The sequence below is a fragment of the Zalophus californianus genome, chromosome 10 (genome assembly GCF_009762305.2).
Source record: "Zalophus californianus isolate mZalCal1 chromosome 10, mZalCal1.pri.v2, whole genome shotgun sequence".
Lineage (NCBI taxonomy): Eukaryota > Metazoa > Chordata > Mammalia > Carnivora > Otariidae > Zalophus > Zalophus californianus.
Window position 1 is genome coordinate 28,560,438 of NC_045604.1, and position 21,778 is coordinate 28,582,215.

General features: G+C 39.8%; 1 protein-coding gene across 1 annotated transcript in view; it reads right to left on the reverse strand.

Moving 5' to 3' along the window:
- IPO9 (importin 9) overlaps positions 1 to 21,778 on the reverse strand; it is a 56,988-nt gene that overhangs the window by 23,330 nt on the left and 11,880 nt on the right. The window contains exons 2-13 of the mRNA XM_027611162.1: positions 11,296 to 11,357; positions 10,989 to 11,075; positions 10,022 to 10,223; positions 5,699 to 5,787; positions 4,852 to 4,938; positions 4,176 to 4,295; positions 3,963 to 4,063; positions 3,706 to 3,764; positions 2,976 to 3,127; positions 2,157 to 2,255; positions 695 to 801; positions 187 to 326 (exon numbers count right to left, since the gene is read on the reverse strand). Coding sequence (XP_027466963.1) covers positions 187 to 326; positions 695 to 801; positions 2,157 to 2,255; positions 2,976 to 3,127; positions 3,706 to 3,764; positions 3,963 to 4,063; positions 4,176 to 4,295; positions 4,852 to 4,938; positions 5,699 to 5,787; positions 10,022 to 10,223; positions 10,989 to 11,075; positions 11,296 to 11,357 — 1,305 coding nt within the window. The remainder of the gene's footprint in view (positions 1 to 186; positions 327 to 694; positions 802 to 2,156; positions 2,256 to 2,975; positions 3,128 to 3,705; positions 3,765 to 3,962; positions 4,064 to 4,175; positions 4,296 to 4,851; positions 4,939 to 5,698; positions 5,788 to 10,021; positions 10,224 to 10,988; positions 11,076 to 11,295; positions 11,358 to 21,778) is intronic.

Consider the following 21,778-nt stretch of genomic DNA (forward strand, 5'->3'; position numbering starts at 1 on the left):
GGTAAAGCCCGAGCCAAGGTCCCTAGGCTGTTTCAGAGGTTCAGAGGAGTTCAAGCTCTAGTGCGGAAAGAATTTTCACCCAAAGGACACATGAATACCTGGTTTACCTATCTAAGTGAACAATATAACTGAGTTGATGACAGGTTTAAAGATCTTCCAGAATCCTGGCATTGTGCTGAAACATACCTGAAAGGTTGAGGTCTGCAAGGATGACATTGGTCAGGAACCCATGCATGTCAAAATGGATCCTGCCATTCTTCACACTGTCAGTGATGATAGACTTCACTGAGCCGAGGGCAAGCATACATGCCTCGTGTATCTTCCACCTGAGAAAGTGATACCATAGTCTGGTAAAACAAACTACACTGCCAAAAAGATAAACACCTGAGGGAAGGAGAAACATGAAAGGGCATTCCAGCACAATCTGACCCAAAAAGGCCATTTTCTGTCCTTCTAATCTAAATCTAGAGCTGAAAACAATGACATTTAGATTAACAGATTTTTCTAATTAAAAACAAAGTAAAAGTCCTTCCCTTCAAGGCTTTTAAAATTAAGGGGTAAAATAAAAGCATCTTAACCAATTATTTTAAGGTTGGGAAAAATTGCTTTAAAACACATGATTCAAAGCAAGGATTTGATTGTCTCAGATCTGATGCCCAGAATATGTCCTTAAGTATCTGCTGCTCATTCTTACCAGTGTTCGGTACCGCTGTTTTTGGTTTGCTCAGCTTCTTGTAAATGCCGAGTGGCTGCAGCAGCCAGGGCTGCTGCACTCTCATTCTGGAAATCAGTGGCCACAGCCTAGGGAGAGAGGGGAGGGGCTAGTAAACCTGTCTGTGCAAATTAAACCCACTTTATTTTTTTGTTTTTTTAAAGATTTTATTTATTTATTTGACACAGAAAGAGAGAGCAACAGCAGGAACACAAGCAGGGGGAGTGGGAGAGAGAGAAGCAGGTTTCCCGCTGAGCAGGGAGCGGATGTGGAACTCAATCCCAGGACCCTGGGATCATGACCTGAGCCTAAGGCAGACGCTTAACGACTGAGCCACCCAGGCTTCCCGAATTAAACCCATTTTAATTGAAACTGAAAACTTAACTGCAAACTCAGTGGTTCAAACTCTTTTACATATACATGCTAAACCCCGATTAGGCGTATTAAAAATACAACTCCTCTTAGTTCGGGTTCTTTAATGGAATTAGAGTAATATTTCTATTTCTGCAGTGCCTAGGCATTGGAAAGCTAACAAAATGTAAAGCTCCCTTTGGCTAGACTGAGCAGAGCATAAGTGAGCACTAATAGACTCAGCTTCAGATGACAATGGACCAGACTATTTATTCTCTGGGAGGCTGACTGTAGAAATAAAAGGCTAATCTACAGATTGAAACTTAATGTGATCTTTCCTAGGTGCCTTAGAAATACTGAAGGATAGGGGCACCTGGGTGGCTCAGTCATTAAGTGTCTGCCTTCGGCTCAGGTCACGATCCCAGGGTCCTGGGATGGAGCCCCGCATCGGACTCCCTGCTCAGAGGGAGGCCTGCTTCTCCCTCTCCCATTCTGTCTGCTTGTGTTCTCTCTCTCGCTATGTCTCTGTCAAATAAATAAATAAATAAATAAATAAATAAAATCTTAAAAAAAAAATACTGAAGGATAATGAGAAGTGTTCACTAATAATGAGAACAAATCTTCCACCCAACAGACAGCAAGAGGCAGCTTCTTCACAGAACTTCAGCCTAGAGACAATTCTATGCTCTAGTCAGAGCCAAAGAAAACAGCAGATGTTTGGATGTTCTTCTCTCAGCAATCTAATTTTTTTTTTTAAAGTTTGCCAACATCTGGTTTGTGCTACAAATTCTGGCTTAAGAGTGGATTAAACTGAGTGTTCCTGATTTAACTACCCTTACTCATTAGAACACTTTATCCTCTGTACAATTTTTATATCTAATATTTCCTTGTAAACCAAAACCAGGACCCATGACTTTGGAATTCCTGAGTCTCAAACTTCATTTGAGATGCTCTCTTGTTATCCTCAAAGAAATCTAAGATGCAGTCACTCAGTAACACTGCTTAACTTGGGTTAGATGCCTAGAAAGAAGAGGGAACACTCAACTGAGTGATTAGGGTTTTTTTAGTGGAAGTATCAACGGAACGCACTTACAAGCAATAGGTCTTGAGCCGCAATCCTAACCGTATAGGAGAAAGTATCATCATCCTCGTCTTCTACAAACTGTTGGGGGTTGGCTGTCCATACTTTAATCTGAAAGGATGATGAAGTTAGGGCTTTGTGAGGCTGCCAATCTGGTTCATATGTTCCCTTTTTCCATCCACACACACAGGAAGATTTCAACCTTTTGTTTTTATCTGGAACAGAACTCTAGCTTCAAAGTCTTTTCTTTTTGATGTAGAGAAGCAAATCCTTTATCAAGTTAAGTAGCAAAAGTTATTCCTCTCTAGTAAACACTATTTTAGAATGTGGCTGGTTACTAGTTCTTTGCTACCTTTCATCAGCTGTTATTTCTGACAGATCAACTTTCTGAATATATTAGGTCTCACGGAATATTTAATGTGAAAATTATGCTGATTCTTGTGGTATTTACTTAAGAGAGGAAACATTATCTTATTTTTTCAATGTTCTTTTCTGGCCTAATGACCCACCAACCAAGCTAATGATTTTCGTCTGTGTGTCAGTATTTACAGAAAAGGAGTAAGTTCTTCTAGATACCAGGGTCTCTGGTTAGTGGTACTATGGAGGTAAAAGTATTCTCAGAGTCCAATTATCTAATATTGGAATTAATAAAACCACAACACCCAGAAATTTTGGCAATAAGATGGTATCAAAGCCTTCCTAGGACTTCACATGAAGTTACTCTTCTAGTATCTATTTTTAGAAATAAAAATTGTTCACTTGACCTAGATTTCACATTCAAGTTGCACTTTCCCGAAACAAGCTGGTAACTGTCTCCCAAATATCATTTACCTGCTCCTCAGTGATCTGCATGTACAGGATTATATAGTAAATCAACTCAGGCAAGGCTTTCTTAACAGTGCTTTTGAATTTGCTATTTTCTAGGAGAGCATGGACAAACTCAAAAATACTAAAGACGAGATTTTCAAAGCCCAGGACTTCACCTACAGGAAATACACAAGAGAAGATTTTAATGACAAGAACGCAAAAGGAAAGCACGTCTGCTGGAAATGAACTACATTATCTTGGTAAATTAATGAATATTTAAAGTACTTGCTGATTATTACTCCCAAGGGAACAGAAGAGGGGAGCTAAGGAGTCAAAGAAAGGAACTTAGAGAATATTAAATATTCTTTGGTTTTTCAAGTAATAAGAATCAGAAACACTGAATATATTTTCCAGCATGTCTATTTCTGATTTCAAATACCTAAAAAATATTAAAACAGAAATGAAAATATCATCATCTGCCAGAAAGAAGTAGACTGGATGGGATGGCCTTTGAGGTAGCTCTTCCAACTCAGAAATTCTATTTTATGAGATTTATGCAAATGCCTTTGAGGAACAGATTAAAGATTTTCAATGTCCCATTTTCCCACATCTAATACACTGAAAGGAAACTCAACTAGAAGACTCACTTAAGAGAGTGAAACCTCTATGTTACTGTTTTTCTTTGTCTTTTTCCTTTCCTAGATCCCTTTCCCCCCTACGTGGTATATCTGTCAAGATCACATAAACTACCTACCATCAGAATCCACAGGATCTTCAACTTCCTCTGTGTAATTTACTTCTGTCCTCACATAAGTATGATGAAGAGTAAAGAAACAGAATTTGGAGTCTGCTTTACATATATTCTACAAGGGAATGTATAACATTCCAACCCTAAGTGTAGATACTTTAAAAAACTCATTCAAAAAAATGGAACCACATGAATGTAAGACCTAATGCTGGATTCCCGACTATGGGTGGTAGCAGGTCCCTTAAGCTTTCTGAAAAGGATATAAAGCTGCACTCTCAGTTAGGGTGTTCCAAACAATAGGCAGAATCTGCTGCATGGAGGACACCATGTGCTTTGGGAAGTTTTTCACCAGGGCTGTCACTGCCTGAGAAATTACAAAGAAAAAGATCTAAGAGTTACATGTGATATAGGAGAAAAACAATGATTTCAGACCACCTTCTAAAACTCCAAGTATCTCAACGGTAGTAAATGTTTACCTTTAGGACTTCCATCTTAAATCCACTGTCAGATGTGGGGCCATCCGGTATCTGGAGGGCCTGAACAAAGGCCTCTGTGAACTGCTGCACCACAGGAAAGATCAGAACTTTGGCTGCACCCTGATAACAGAAACCAAAGTCAATACTGGGCATACCACTAATCAATGGCTTCACTACACATATCAAACACCGCAACAGAGATTTGAGGCATCCAAAGATTTCTTCCGGCTTGGGTTCCAAGAGTGCGGCCATAAAGTCACTGGAGGTGTTACCCAAAATTTCGGTTTTCTTCTCTAACCCCTGCAGTTCCTCATCATGGCCTTTTTAAAAGCTATTATATATAAGACCAACTTTTCAAAACTGCTTCTAAATGACAGGGGTTCGTGTTTTTCAGCTAGCTTCATCTCACGTGAGAGGGCCATAAGAGAGTGAAGTTCTGGGCAATGGCTCATATGAAAAGATTCAAGATAAGGTGGTTGAAGAAATATGGCTCAAACAAAAGGAAGCTAAACTACATACAAATGAAAAATGTAATCAAAATGCTAAATGCATCCACAACTCTGATTAAATCAGTGTGCATTCTGGTACTACTGAAGTAAGTCACTGCTACGCCTCTAATGGAAGGCACAGAGATTTTTAAGCATAAGATCTGTTACTAACCCAAACGCTTCCTTACCTTTTCCAGTTCTTCCATGTTACAGATCATATGGGCACAAGTCGTAAAAATCTCCACAGCTCGGGAACGGGTTCGAATGCCATACACCTGTGAAAAGTTACAGCGTAGCCATGAGATAGGCGTGTCTGTGTCTGCATATCTGTGACTAGAAGAAAAACTATGACTTCTCAATCCTGACATGGGACTGGATTCCCTAGAGAAGGGAAACATCATCTACTCATATCCAGGACAGATTTCTTCTATAATTCAGAGAATAAAAGCCAGCAGAATGTTAGAACTCAGTGGAATTAGCCTTTTATGTAGGCCTCTGTGGGCTGATTTGATTAAAAATATAAGGCTGGGTGCTGCTTGAAATTTCAACACAGTCAAAGTATTTCTTTCAAAAGAGACCCTTAGCTGGTGGCAGAGAGGAATAGGAGGTTAAAACATTACCCATTAGTCACTCACAGTTTATTTACACTGTATATATATTACAAGCCTATTATGGGCAATGCAGTGATGGATTGCTTTGCACACACTTAACTGAGGTGAACAAGCTTAGGTGGGCTGCCTCGACAAGAGGCTAGAGGTAACACAAAGCAGTAGGTACTCAGGGGTTGCAGGATGCCAGGAGGTAGGAGATATATGAAGAAACAATGCAGATGCTATTTCATTCTCTCATCAAAGGCGGGTCCTTGCAGTTATAAGTGAAAGATCTAAGGTTAATCCAGATTCAGATCTCCATCAGTTCTGGTCTTCAGGTATGGGGATAGGCAGCAAACACAACAGTTTCCCATAGGAGATGTGGAGGCTGACCAGAACCTGAGCAGCTCTTACTCGCTGGGACCTTGGAGCTAAGATTTCATACCTCGGCCATAGTGAAGATCTTATACATCTCTGGAAGAATGACCGGAGCAACAAGGGGCATCTGTGTGTCTGTTACTTCTCGAGTGAATTCTACAGAGGAAAAAGGAGTACTATAAAAAAATAGTGCTTTATAAAGATATAAGTGGGAAAATTTTTGAACTGCTTCTAGGTGGCAGTTCCCAAGCAGATAGCATACCGGTAAAGACATTGGCCTGATGGTCTTATTCTGGGGAAGGAAAAGGTGCAAGAGTTATTATTTGTTAGAAGGGAAGAGAACAGTACAAAGATAAAGGAAAATACATAAGATTGACAAAAAAACCTTTATATAAATATTGAAAAAAAAATATTGAAAGAAAATTTGTAAAAGCTGGGTAAAAGTCCTTGTAAGGTCACCTTAGGGAAATCCTGTATTAATCTAATTTATGCCTGATCGTCAACATCCAGGTGCACTTCAAGATGTCTTACCTTTTGTTCCATTTTCAATATTCTCCCTTGGTGAGTTGTTTTGATGAACACAATAAAATATACGCAGGCTTACTAGGCTTCAACTCCACTCTGTTTATGTTACTCTTCCCAGTGAATGACATTTATTGACCTAGAAGTCAGAGGCTGCCGCTCATTGGAACAGAAGGGATTACCATATGAATGTGGCAAAAAGCAACCTATTCATGAAATGAGACTTGAAGAAGGTGAGGGAAATAGGGGTCGGGTCTTTTGCTTCACTTTCCGCACAAGGCACTAAGACAGCATGAAGGACGCTGGGGTTCACGTTACTAATCTGTGGAATACAAGCCCTTGAGTTCCAGTGTCTGTTCACTTTATCTGCTGCTTTTCCTGGCAATTCCACATTATCACTACATAAATGGAGCTAATCACCTGGGGCATCTTTCAGGAGGATCTACAACTAGAAATGCATGTCGGCACTTTCAAGGTTAATATATCCCACAAATTTTGGGCAATATCAATCACCAGAAGTCAAATGAAGATCATATATTCAATACTGAGTCTTCTTTACTAGCTTGGGTTCCTCCTGAAGAATAAATTCTGAACTCTGAATAAAATGAGTGTTCTTATTTCATCCAGAAATCCAAAGAAATTAGTCCAAACAAATGTGATGAGTAGCATATTAATGAAAACAAGTTTTATAAAAAATGCAGTTTAGCTTAATTCTACTAATAAAGTGCTTAATCACATTTTTTACTCTCCTATAATCATTCCTAGTAGTCCTTACTGATTAACATTTTATAAGCTCAAGTCCAAAATAAGTTTTCTGAGGTCATTCAGCAAGTCAGAAAAGGTGTGGGGCATTGGCAATATCTCAATCCCCAAACTTCTTTGAGGCTAAAAAAAAAAAAAGCGCTATACCTGTGGTCAAATATTTCAATCCTTAGCTGCTATGTTTGCATTTCCTTCACACCATTAGTGTTAGCTCTCATTTACAAATAGATAAGCTTAACGGAAAGCTTACTAAAGGCTTAAAAAAGTATATAGTATCTTAAAAAAAGCCCCAAAGAGAATCAGTCCCATTCTCCTATTGGGCTCCTGTCCATACACCATGTCCTGCCATCTTCACGTACACCTAGTTGCTGTTGTGAGAGTACCATCTATCCTCATCTGAAAATATGTGAAGCAGCTATCTGGGAATGGAGGTTGGCAGCTATCCATCCTGTGTCTGCTGACTCCAATATAAAACAATACCCATTTCCCCCATAGTTCTTTCCCTGTGGCTGACAGAAGAGTGATCTCATTCAACAGTGATTTCCTTAGTCAAGCACAATGATGGTTCTACAGTATTCCAACTATGATAAATGTACAACCGTCTTTCTCCTTCAGGTTTTTTTTTTTTAAAGATTTTATTTATTCACTTGAGAGAGAAAGAATGAGACAGAAAGATCATGAGAGGGGGGAGGGTCAGAGGGAAAAGCAGACTCCCCGCCGAGCAGGGAGTCCAATGCAGGACTCAATCCTAGGACTCCAGGATCATGACCTGAGCTGAAGGCAGTCGCTTAACCAACTGAGCCACCCAGGCACCCTCTCCTTCAGGTTTTTATTTTTTTTAAAGATTTTATTTATTTATTTGACAGAGAGGGAGACAGTGAGAGCAGGAACACAAGCAGGGGGAGAGGGAGAGGGAGAAGCAGGCTTCCCGCCGAGCAGGGAGCCCAATGCAGGGCTCGATCCCAGGGCCATGGGATCATGACCTAAGCCGAAAGCAGATGCTTAACAACTGAGCCACCCAGGCGCCCCTCCTTCAGGTTTTTAAAAAAGGTGAACTTTGTGTTGGAAGACTGGAGGGGAACATGCTTTTCCTTGGTAGAAGACATATCTGTTAACTGATATTTTGGCACCATCAAATTGTAAGTAAAGAATCCTAGGTGGCTGATTCCACAGAGAGGGGTATATGAAATTACCTAAACAATGAGTCATACAAGAGAAGCAAGGGAAGTAGTAAGCAGGGAAGTGAAAACCTGAACAAGGAATGTTTTGATCTTTTTGGTAAGTCTGCTCTATACCCCAAGCACCTATCAAAGATAATCAACAGGAATAAAGCGGGTAGTTCAAAAAGGCAGCTAGGACATGCGAAGAGGAGGTTGGAAACAAAAGGAGATGATGAATTTGCTTTTGGACAGAGAATTGACGTTATCTACCATCAACAGAACACGGACAAGTAAAACTGGGACCAGATGCCAAGTTCGATAAACTGAGAGTTTAAAAAAAAAAAAGAGGGTCACTTGGGTGGCTCAGTTGTTAAGTGTCTGCCTTTGGCTCAGGTTCCCAGGGTCCTGGGATCGAGCCCCACATCGGGCTCCCTGCTCAGCGGGAAGCCTGCTTCTCCCTCTCCCACTCCCCCTGCTTGTGTTCCCTCTCTCGCTGTATCTCTGTCAAATAAATAAATAAAATCTTAAAAAAAAAAAGAAATGGCATTCATAACTAGGTAGGACTACATTTCAGGTAAGCTAGGGCACAGAGAAAGAGATAAGATATAGACAGACATTTCACAAGTCTGTATGAACTGAGGGGAAATACAGTTTCTAAAAGATCAACAGAAGGTGGCTAATATCCAGATAAGGATTCCTTGAGGCAAAACAGTAGTGACTTCATCTAGGGGACTGGGAAGCAGGGCAGAACTCGAAAGACTGGGAAATTCAGGTTCTGGATTCTATGTTCTGTGAGAGATTAATGGATTAATCAAGCTTAGATGAGATATCCACCAAATCTCCTTAGACAAAGTATTTTTTTTTAATATTTTATTTTTCTTTATTTGACAGAGACAGAGACGGCGAGAGAGGGAACACAAGCAGGGGGAGTGGGAGAGGGAGAAGCAGGCTTCCTGCAGAGCAGGGAGCCCGATGCGGGGCTCGATCCCAGGACCCTGGGATCATGACCTGAGCCGAAGGCAGACGCTTAACGACTGAGCCACCCAGGCACCCGACTAAAAGTATTTTTCTGTAAATATTTTTATTACCTTCTTAGAACAGAAAGAAAGAAAAGACACCAAATGCTACAGGGTGCTTGGTTGGCTCAGTTATTAAGCGTCTGCCTTCGGCTCAGGTCATGATCCCAGGGTCCTGGGATCGAGCCCTACATCGGGCTCCCTGCTCTGCAGGAAGCCTGCTTCTCCCTCTCCCACTCCCCCTGCTTCTGTTCCTGCTCTCGCTGTGTCTCTCTCTCTCTCTCAAATAAATAAATAAAATCTTAAAAAAAAAAAAAGATACCAAATGCTACATTCTCTAAGCTGACCAAAGGGAAGGTAAGAATTACATAGCTACACTGCTTTTATCTTCTTTCTTATATTCCTATAAAAATTTTGACTGTTCTTAAATTTACTGTGGTTGAATTAAGTAGAAAATTAATATAATAATGATAATTACCATAATGGCTAAAATTTAGAGTGCTTACCTCATGTCAGTTATTATGCTAAACAATTTATGTAGATTTAGCTTTTTTAAAATTACCAAAAGACCTCTTCAGGTAAACACTACCATTATCTTCATTTTATATACAAGGAAACTCAAGCTCAAGAGACTAAGTAACTTGGGTCAAGGTAAAACCAGAATATGAAGTGAAATCTGACTCCTTAACTACTATGCAATTACTCTATCCTTAAATGGTTAAGGTTTCATAGTAGTAGAAATACTATACCAACTTAATTCCCTGGAAAGAGTCAACAGAGCAGGAGGATAGACATGGAGATTAAAAACTAGGGAGGAGGAGCATCAAGAAGAGCTATAAATATCAATTCCTATCGGTCAGAGCCATTCCATCACATCTCATAAGTGTTCTTGGGATCCAAGTACCAACACCAGGGAAAAACTTCTGATACCTGTCAGCACTCGCATGGCTCCATGGACTGCATTTAAATCTCCGCTCACCAACATCTCCATGAGCAGGTTGAAGAGTTGGGGCCAGGCTTCAGGCCAGTCCCAGTGAGCAATGGCTGACACTGCATAGGCCACACTGGAGCGCACCTTACTTATTGATTCTCTCAACCCATTGGGCAATAGCTCCCGGATAACAATTTTTGCCTGCAGAGGAGAAAAGCCCACTTGCCATTAGACCAGGTTGTAAGTGACTGGCAGAGTTCTATCCAATTTATGTGTTGGAAAAACAATGTGCGTAAGATACTGCATATCAAAAACTCCAATATACAAACTTGACAATCATTCATTCAGAGAGTTCATCTTTGATCCCTAAACTTATCTGTCCATTACAGCAGCTACCTGTGGTCCTTTAAATTTAAATTAATTAAAATTAGATGAAATAAAAAATTCAGTTTCTCAGGTTCATCAGCCACATTTTAAGTGCTCAACACCATATACAGCCAGTAGCTACTGCACCAGACAGCACGGATACAGAATATTTCCATAACTGCAGAAAGTTCCAATGGACAGCATTGCCCTAGACCTTGTACTCAAAATTTCTTGGGGGCCCAGAATGGCTGCATAGTGCTGTACTAAGTAGAAACATTATCTCATTTAATCCTCAAACAATTCTTTGGAGTTGAAATTTTAATTCTAATTTTAGATATTTAGGAAATTGAAGCTAAGAAGTTAAAATACTTTTCTAGTATTTTCACAGCTAGTAAAAGGCAGAACTGGAATCTGAACACAGGTCAGCCTGATACAGGAGCTCTCTTACTTACAGCATGTTGCCCATAATGTCAGCTACCAATTGATCTTTTCTGCCTAGTCTTCTGACTGCCCCATGTTGTCAAATAATAGTGACAGCTCAGTATCTTAAGAAGACTCCTCAAATCTCTACAGGAACACTAATTAAATAATTCTCCTTACCCTTTCTGTAGTTTCAGGAGGCCTAAACTTCTCTGATTGGGCACACCAGTGAGTCTCCACATACTGCTTCAAGATGACTGATGCCAGCTGCAAAAAGAACAAGCCAAGTAGTACAGCAAGACCTTTTTCATATGTAAAAATCATACATATATACATAGCCTGATACATTCATTTGAAGTATATCTAAATCTAGTACAAAATCCTAGGTTATTTGTAAACTGGCATTAATTCTTTCTTTTTCCAATAAGAAAGTTTCATTACCAAGTAAAAGGGAAATTACTTATAAATTGGGCCAGTCTGGAATTACCTGACGGATTGCCAGTGCTCCCTGGGGATCTACGGTCAGCTCTGCCAGGTGAACACCAAATTCTGAAAGAGAAAATTTTATTGTGAGTAAAAGCACCCAGGAAAGCCATAGGAATATACTGAGCTTTAACCCTGATGCCAACAAGAAAAATTTCAGAAAGGAGATTGATCTATTGTTTTTAAAAGTGCTCGGGGCGGGGCGCCTAGGTGGCTCAGTTGGTTAAGCAACTGCCTTTGGCTCGGGTCATGATCCTGGGGTCCCGGGATCGAGTCCCACATCGGGCTACCTGCTCAGCAGGGAGTCTGCTTCTCCCTCTGACCCTCCCCCCTCTCATGCTCTCTCTCATTCTCTCTCTCAAATAAATAAATGTAATCTTTAAAAAAAAAAAAAAAGGACTCGGGGCGCCTGGGTGGCTCAGATGGTTAAGCATCTGCCTTCAGCTCAGGTCATGATCCCAGGGTCCTGGGATCAAGCCCCACATCAGGCTCCCTGCTTGTCGGGGAGTCTGCTTCTCCCTCTCCCTCTACTGTTCCCCCTGCTTGTGCTCTCGCTCTGTCAAATAAATAAATAAAATCTTTAAACAAAAAAAAAGTGCTGATAACTGGAGCACCTGGGTGGCTCAGTCAGTTAAGCGGCTGCCTTCGGCTCAGGTCATGATCCTGGGGTCTTAGGACTGAGCCCCGCGTCTGGCTCCCTGCTCAGCGGAGAGCCTGCTTCTCCCTCTCCCTCTGCCTGCCACTCTGCCTACTTGTGCTCTCTCTTTGTCAAATAAATAAGTAAAATCTTTTAAAAAGTAAATAAATAAAAGTGCTGATAACTGCTAAGATTGGTTCTTCTAAGGAAGAGAAACAGGTTGGCCTGCAGGACATGGCTGCTCACAGTTACTAGTTCCAGTGCTCTCATTTTCTCCAATCACTGCATAGCATCTTCCAGCCATCTCCTCTTCCAAGATGGCAACACCTTCCTCTTAGACCAATGAATGTAGTAGCTAACTGAAAACCAGTACTATCTAACCCCAAAGACAAATTAATAGGTGAGATTTCAGGAGTTGCTCTGATATACACTACCAGATAAGAGATAATTAAGTCTAAGAAAATCTGGCTTTAACAGGTTTAGTCCTAAAAATATAACTGTTAGAAGTAAACGGCTTCCGGGGTGCCTGGGTGGCTCAGTTGTTAGGCATCTGCCTTTGGCTGGGGTCGCGGTCCCGGGGTCCTGGGATCAAGCCCTGCGTTGGGCTCCCTGCTCGGCAGGGAGCCTGCTTCTCCCTCTCCCACTCCCCCTGCTTGTGTTCCCCCTCTCGCTATGTCTCTCTCTGTCAAATAAATAAAATCTTAAAAAAAAAAAGTAAACAGCTTCCAATAAGCAATGTGAGCAGTAAACTTGAAATGCATATTGAGAGACTTATAAGCAACGCTTACTCCCACATTAAAATTTAGATCCTTCAATGCAATCCATATAAAAAATCTCAGTGATTTTTTTTGCAGCAACAGAAACTTACCCCAAAATTCATATGGAATCTCAAGGGACCGCAAAGAGCCAAGATAATCTTTTTTTTAAAAAGATTTTATTGATTTATTTGACAGAGAGCAAGCACAAGCATTATTCATAATAGCCAAAAGATGGAAGCAACCCAAGTGTCCAACCACAGATGAGCAGATAAAATGTGGTATTATACATACAATTGAATATCATTCAGCCTTCAAAAGGAAGGACAATTTTGCAATATGCTACCACTGCTAAAATAGGTGAACCTTGAGGACATTATGCTAAACAAAATACATTAGTCACAAAAGGACAAATACTGTATGATTCCATTGATATGAGGTACTTAGAGTAGTCAAAGTCATAAATACAGAAAGTGTAACAGAGGTTGCCAGGGGGTGGGGGAGAGGAAAACCAGAAGTTATTTAATGGGTTTACAGAGTTTCACTTTTACAAGATGAAAAGAATTATGGGACTGGATGGTGGTGACACTTGTATAACAATGTGAATGTATTAAATGGCATTGAACTGTGTGTACTTAAAGATGGTTAAAGTGGTAAATTTTATGTTAAGTATATTTTACTACAAAAATTAAAAAAAAAATAGATCTGGGGCGCCTGGGTGGCTCAGTCATTAAGCATCTGCCTTTGGCTCAGGTCATGATGCCAGGGTCCTGGGATTGAGCCCTGCATCAGGCTCCCTGCTCAGTGGGAGGCCTGCTTCTCCCTCTCCCACTCCCCCTGCTTGTGTACCCTCTTTGGCTGTCTCTCTCTCTGTCAAATAAATAAAAATTTTTAAAAAACTTAAAAAAAAAAATTAGATCTAATTTTCACTTGCAAAGGAGTCTATTGTCAAATGAGGAAGAAGAATATAAGACCAGGAGTACATCATAATTGTCACACTTCACATTCCAGGGCTGTGCTATCCAACATGGCAGCCATTACCTCCAAATGGCTACATGCTACCTGAAATGTGCCTAGTGAGGATTGACATGTGCTATAAATGTAAAATACAGATCAAACTGCAAACTTAGTATGAAAACAAAATAATGCAAAATATTGTAGTAATGTTTACACTGATTATGTAGTGAAATGATACTTTACACACATTAGGCTAAATGAATACAGTTTTTTTTTTAAAGATTTTATTTATTTATTTGAGAGAGAGAGAATGAGAGACAGCACGAGAGGGAAGAGGGTCAGAGGGAGAAGCAGACTCCCCGCTCAGCGGGGAGCCTGATGTGGGACTCGACCCCGGGACTCCAGGATCATGACCCGAGCCGAAGGCAGTCGCTTAATCAACTGAGCCACCCAGGCGCCCTAAATGAATAGTTTTAAAAATTATTTTTACCTGTGTGTTTTACCTTTTCAATACATTGCTTTTAGAAAATTTAAAATTTCACCTGTGACTCACATTATATTCCTACTGGACAGCACTGTTCGAGAGAATGAATGGTAGGTTTTCAGATGTGTTTGGTTGTGGTAGTAGGCGATCAGGTTACAACAGATGCATCGTCCCCTTTTGGAGGGAGCTATAGATCAGTGAGGTTAAGAGCATGGATTCTGGAATTAGGCAAGTTTAGGCTCAAATTCTACTATGTCTGAATTTAGGCAAGTTTTATTTTCTAAACCCCCGTTTCCTCATCTACAAAATAAGGACAATGGTCGGTATCAAGATACCAAGCAATCCTGTGAGAACAATACATGACACACAGTAAAAACTTTAAAAATCAGTTATTGTGGCCGTCCCTATCAAAACTCCAATGGCATTTTTCACAGGAATAGAACAAACAATCCTTAAATTTGTAACCACGAGAGACCCCAAATAGCCAAAGCAATATTGAGCAAGAACAATGCTGGAGACATCCCTGATTTCAAATTAATTTACACAGCTGAAGTAATCAAAATTGTATGTAACTGGCATAAAGGTACATAGATTAATGGAACAGAAGAGAGCCCCAAAATAAACCTATGGTCAGTTAATTTATGACAAAGAAGTCAAGATATACAATGCGGAAAAGGACAGTTTCTTCAATAAATAGTGTTCGGAAAACTGGACAGCCACTTGCTAAAGAATGAGACCGGACCTCTATCTTACACCATACACAAAAACTAACAAAAAACAGCTCAAAAGACTTGAATGTAAGACCTGAAACCATAAAACTTCTAGAAGAAAACATAGGTGGTAAGTTCCTTGACATTAGTCTTACCAATGGTTTTCTGGATTTAACACCAAAAGCAAAGGCAACAAAAGCAAAAACAAATATGTGACTACAGGCATACCTTGTTTTATTGCACCTTGCTTTACTGTACTTTGTAGATACTGAGTTTTTTACAAATTGAAGGTCTGGGGCCACCCTGTGTTGAGCAAATTTACCAGTGCCATTTTTTTCAACAGCATTTGCTCACTTTATGTCTCTGTGACACATTTTGGTAATTCTCAACAATATTTTAAACCTTCTCATTATTATTACATTTGTTATAGTGATCTGTGATCAGTGATCCTCAATGTTAATTGTTTTGCAGCAACACAAGCTGTGTCCATATGAGACTCTGAATTTAATAATAAATGTTGTGTTATGACTGCTCTATTGACTGTTTCCCCTTCTTTCTCCCTTTCTCTGGGTGTCCCTAGTCCTGAGACACAATGATATTGAAATTATGCTCATTAATAACCATACAATAACCTCTAAGTGTTCAAGTGAAAGGAAGAGGTACTTGTCTCACACTTTAAAAAGCTTGGGAGGAAGCCATGTCCAAAACCAAGAGAGGCTGAAAGCTAGGCCTCCTGCGCCAGTTAGCGAAGTTGTAAATACAAAGAAAAAGTTCTTGAATGAAATTAAAAGTGCTACTCCAGTGAACACAAAATGGTAAGCAAAACAGTCTTATTACAGATATGGAGAAAGTTTTAGTAGTCCAGACAGATCAAACCAGCCACAACATTCCCTTAAGCCAAAGCCTAATCCAAAGCAAGGGCCTAACTCTCTTCAATTTTACGAAGGTTGAGAGAAATGAAGAAGCTGAAGAAGAAAAGTTTGAAGCAGCAGAAGTTGGGTCATGAGGTTTAAGGAGAGAAGCTGTCTCCGTAACATAAAAATGCAAGCTGAAGCAGCAAGTGCTGATACAGAAACTACAGCAAGTGATCCAGAAGGTCTAGCTAAGATCATTCATGAAGGTGGCTACCCTAAACAACAGATTGTCAATGTAGATAAAACAGCCTCATACTGGAAGATGGCATCTAGGACTCTCACATCTAAAGAGAAGTCAGTGCCTGGCTTCAAAGTTCCACAGGACAGGCTGACTTGCTTGTTAGGGGCTCACGTAGCCAGTGACTTTAAATTGAAGCCAGTGCTCATTTACTATTCTGAAAATCCGATAGCCCTTAAGAATTATGCTAAATCTACTTTGCCTGTGCTCTATAAATGGAACAAGCCTGGATGACAGCACATCTGTTTATAACTTGGTTTACTGAATATTTTAGGCACACTGTTGAGACCTATTGCTCAGAAAAAAAAAAGATTCCTTTCAAAATATGACCGCTCACTGACAATGCACCTGCTCACCCAAGAGTTCTAATGGAGATGCCCAACGAGATTAATGTTTCATGCCTGCTAACACAACATCCAGTCTGTAGCACAAGAATCAAAGAGTAATTTTGACTTTCAAATCTTACTATTTAAGAAATAGATTTTGAGGGGCGCCTGGGTGGCTCAGTCAATTAAGCGTCTGCCTTTGGCTCGGGTAATGATCCCAGGGTCCTGGGACTGAGCCCTGCATTGGCCTTCATGCTCAGCGGGGGAGTCTACTTCTCCCTCTGCCCCTCCCCCTGCTCATGCTCTCACCCTCTAATAAATACAAAAATCTATTAAAAAAAAAAAGACATACATTTTGTAAAGCTATAGCTGCCATACATAGTGATTCCTGTGATGAATCTGGGCAAATTGCAAAGCTTCTGGAAAGCACCATTCTAGATGCCATTAAGAAAATTCGTGATTCATGGGAAAAGATCAAAATATCAATATTAACAGGGGTTTAGAAGTTGATTCCAACTCTCATGGATGACTCTGAAAGGCTCAAGATTTCAGGGGAGGAAGTAAGTGCAGATGTAGTGGAAATGGTGAGAGAACTAGAATTTGAAGTGGAGCTTAAAGATGTGACTGAATTGCTACAATCTCATGATAAACTTTAATGGATGAGGGGTTACTTCTTATGGATGAACAAAGGAAGTGGATTCTTGAGATGGAATCTACTGGTGAAAATGCTGTGAAGATCTCTGAAATGACAACAAAGGATTTAGAATAATATATAGACTTAATAAAACGGTGGCAGGGTTTGAGAGGATTGGCTCCAATTTTGAAAGAAGTTCTATTGTAGGTAAAATGCTATCAAACAGCATTGCATGCTACAGAGAAATTATTTGGGAAAGGAAGAATCAACTGATGTGACACACTCCATTGTAGTCTTAGTTTAAGAAATTGCCATAGCTGCCCCAGTCTTCAGCAACCAGTGCCCTGATCAGTCAGCAACCATCAACATCAAGGCAAGATCCTCCAGCAGCAAAGACTGACTTGCTAAAAGCTCAGATGATGATCAGCATCTTTTAGCAATAAAGTATTTTTAATTAAGACATGTACACTGTTTTTTAGACGTAATGTTACTGCACACTTTAACAGAAGACAGTGTAAACATAACTTTTATATGCACTGGGAAACCAAAAAATTCATCTGACTCGCTTCACGGCAATATCTGATTTATTGCCATCATCTGGAACCATACCCACAGCGTTTCCAGAGTATGCCTGTACATCTAAAAAGCTGATGCACAGCAAAGGAAATCAACAAAATGAAAAGGCAACCTACTGAATGGGAGAAAATATTTGCAAATCAGGTGTCTGATTGGGGTTAATATCAAGTGTATAAAGAACACGCACAGCCCAACAGCAAAAGAACAATCCAATTAAAAACTGAGTGGAGGATCTGAATAGACATTTTTCCAAAGAAGACATACAGATGCTCAACATCACTAATTATCAGGAAAATGCAAATCAAAACCACAATGAAATATCACCTCACATCTGTTAGGATACTATTATATTATCAAAAAGGTAAGAAATAACAAGTGTTGGCAAGGATGTGGAGAAAAAGGAATCCTTGGTGCACTGTTGGCGGGAATGTAAATTGGTACAGCGACTATGGAAGACAGAATGGAGGTTCCCTCCAAAATTAAAAATAGAACTACCACATGATCCAGCATTTTCACTTCTGGGTATTCATCCAAAGAAACAAAAACACTAACTTGAAAAGATATATGCACCCCCATGTCCACTGCAGCATTATTTACAATAGCCAAAATATGGAAACGGTATTCATCCAAAGAAACAAAAACACTAACTTGAAAAGATATATGCACCCCCATGTCCACTGCAGCATTATTTACAATAGCCAAAATATGGAAACAAACTAAATGTCCACTGGATAAAGAAAAGTGTGTGTGTGTGTGTGTGTGTGTGTGTGTGTGTGTGTGTGTGGTTGCCGGGGGGGGGGGGGGACGGAGGAGAGGGCCAAAATGGAAGAGTCAAAACGCACAAACTTCCAGTTATACAATAAGTAAGTCATGGGGAAGTAATGTACAACATGTCAGCTATCGTTAATAATACTGTATTGTATATTTGAAAGTTGCTAAGAGAATAGATCTTAAAAGTTCTTTCCATAAGAGAAATAAAAATTCTGTAACTGGGACGCCTAGGTGGCTCAGTCAGTTAAGTATCTGCCTTTAAATTTAAAATCTTTAAAAAATTCTGTAACTAAAATAAAATCATATATTGTGCTATTATTTATATTGCCCACCATAAGCACATTGTAAAAAAATCAGTTATTGTGCTATTATTATTTTTATTGCTCATAATGAGTACATTGTTTGGCTTTCCTCTCTGTAACTAAAGTTACTTTCTTCTTTTTTTAATTTAATTTAAAAAATTTTTTTAAATTTTATTTATTTGTCAGAGAGAGAGAGAGAGCACAAGCAGGGGGAGTGGTAGGCAGACGGAGAAGCAGGCTCCCTGCTCAGCAAGGAGCCTGACGCTGGACTCCATCTCAGGACCCTGGGATCATGACCCGAGCTGAAGGCAGACATTTAACCAAATGAGCCACCCAGGCGTCCCTAAAGTTACCTTCCATAGTAAATTCTAACTATCACAATTGGATTCCACTGGAATAGCAAAGGATATTTATACAAATAGAAAAGCTTAATACCAAGAAAAAGTCACCCATGCAGTGTTTCATATTCAAGGCTTATCGAAGTTAACAGGTTAAAAGCTACTGAAAATAATCTGTCTCTCTCTCTTTATTTTTTGAGAGGGAGGGAGGGAGAGAGGGGGAGAGGGCGAGAGAGAATCTTAAGCAGGCTCCATGCTCAGTGCAGAGCCCAATTCAGGGCTTGATCTCATGACCCTAAGATCATGACCTGAGCCAGGAAGCTTAATGGACTGAGCTACCCAGGTGCCCCATGATCTATGTCTATATTTTAAAAAATGTTTTATTTTGAAATACTTCCTAGACTTAAAGAAAAGGTGACAAGTAGTACATAGAGTTCTTGGATATCCTTTACCCACATTCTGATATTAACAACTTACACAACTGTGGTTCAATGATCAAAAGCAAGAAACTAACATGGGTGTAATACTATAAACTATAGACTTGATTAGAATTTCACCAGTTTTTTTCCCCCTTACTGTCCCTTCTGTTTCAGGATCCAATGCAAGATCCCACAATGTACTTGGTTGTCATCTCTCTTCAGTTTCCTCCAATGTATGACATTCTCTCATTCTTTTCTTGTCTTTTATGACCAGAACACTTCTGATGAGTAATGATCAGTTACTTTGTAGAATGTGTCTCAATGTGCATTTGACCCTAGTTTCCTCGCGATTACAGTGAGGTTATTCATTTTTGGCAAAAATATCAGAGAGGTGACGCTGTGTCCTCAGTATATCCTATCAGGGAATACTTAATGTTGAAAAATTACTAGACATGTTAACCATGATCACGGTAATGTGGGACCTACTGGGTTTCTTCACTGTACAGGTACTGTTTTTCCCTTTATGATTGATAAAAATCTTGGGAGAGATACTTTTGAAATTATGCTAATATCCTATTTCTTTTTAAACTTTGACACACTGATTTTAGTACCCACCTGTAGATCCTGTCTGCAGTGATTATTAATGGTGCTTTTGTATTTTTTTTCTTTACTCTTATTTATTGCAATTCTTTTCTAGAGAACTGTCTCTTCTTTCTTTTTTTTTTTAATTTTATTTATTTATTCATGAGAGACAGAGACAGAGAGAGAGAGGCAGAGGGAGAAGCAGGCTCCCAAGGAGCAGGGAGCCTGATGCAGGACTCAATCCCAGGACCCTGGGATCACAACCTGAGCCGAAGGCAGACGCTTAACCATCTGAGCCACCCAGGCGCCCTGTCTCTTCTTTCTTTATCCAATTATTTCTTTACACCGGTGTAGACTCATATTATTTTATTCTATAGTTTTAATCCAGTACTATCATTATTTGTTTCCCAAATTGTTCTACTTTGGCCATTGGCACTCCTTTCATTTGGCTCCCATATACTTCTATACACTACCATCCTTTTTACAGCACTGCCTTTTTTCCTGATATCATAAGATATTCCAGGCTTATCTTGTATTTTTCCTTAGGCCCTGGATTCAATTTTTTCTCCAAGGATCCCTGGTGCTTATTTTATTGGAGAATGCTATCTCAAAACCAGATCTGGATGCTCGGTGTGCTCATTGATACTGAGGTATCACTGTTCTTAAGCCCTCTCAGAGAATGGCACGAGGAAATATATGTATGTATGTGAACGTGCGCCTATACATCCATCCATCCATATACTGACACCTCAGATGCCAATCCAATGCCTCAAAGGTCATTCTACTTTTCTTCTTTTCCTGATGTAACTTTTTCTCTACCATTGATAAATCTGGGTCTCATTTTTTAAAAAAGATTTATTTTAGAGAGAGAGAGAGAGTGAGTGTGTGTGCACGCGAGCACACAGAGGGGAGGGGCAGAGGGAGAGGGAGAGAGAAACTCCAAGCATGGAGCCAACTTGGGGCTTGCTCTCACGACCTGAGGTCACAACCAAGATCATGACCTGAGCTGGAAACCGAGAGGCTGATGCTTAACTGACTGCGCCACCCAGGCGCCCCTGGCTCTCATTTTCTGCAATAAATGGACTTACTCATTTCAATCTTAGTATACATGTAAACTAATTACAGAACTATTAAACCATATTCTTGTGAAAAACAGATATATTAACTGGAGGACAATTTTTGTATATAGTTCTTTTTGACTTTAATCTTACAATAAATATGCAGTCAAAATACTATTTTCCAAAATTACTTAGGTTAATTCTTTTCTCTCCTAACACTTAATAACAATTATGCTATTCATTTGCAATACAGTTAGGTTATTTGTTACTACTTCCATTTTGGGCCCCCTCCACTGTCTGATTTTAAATATTTATTTTAGGGAGTACTACTATGATTCTCAGTCAAAGCTATACAAAAAGGAATATTCCAAGAAGCGTTGCTCCCTTTTCATTCCTATTAACTTCTTTCCACCCTTTCCCCACTCACTCCACATAGGTTAACGATCAATTTCTGGTTTATCTTTCCTGTATATCGTTTGCATAAATGAATATAGATACATCTGTATTTTCTTTTTTAAAGATTTTGTTTATTTATTTGATAGAGAGAGAGAGACAGAGAGAGAGAGGGAACACAAGCAGGGGGAGTGGGAGAGGGAGAAGCAGGCTTCCCGCCGAGCAGGGAGCCCGATGCGGGGCTCAATCCAGGACCCTCAGATCATGACCTGAGCCGAAGGCAGACACTTAACCAACTGAGGCACCCAGGTGCCCCACATCTGTATTTTCTTATGTCCTCTTATTTATATGAACAGTTCTATACTGTGCTTTTTTGCAGGGTTTTTTTTTTTT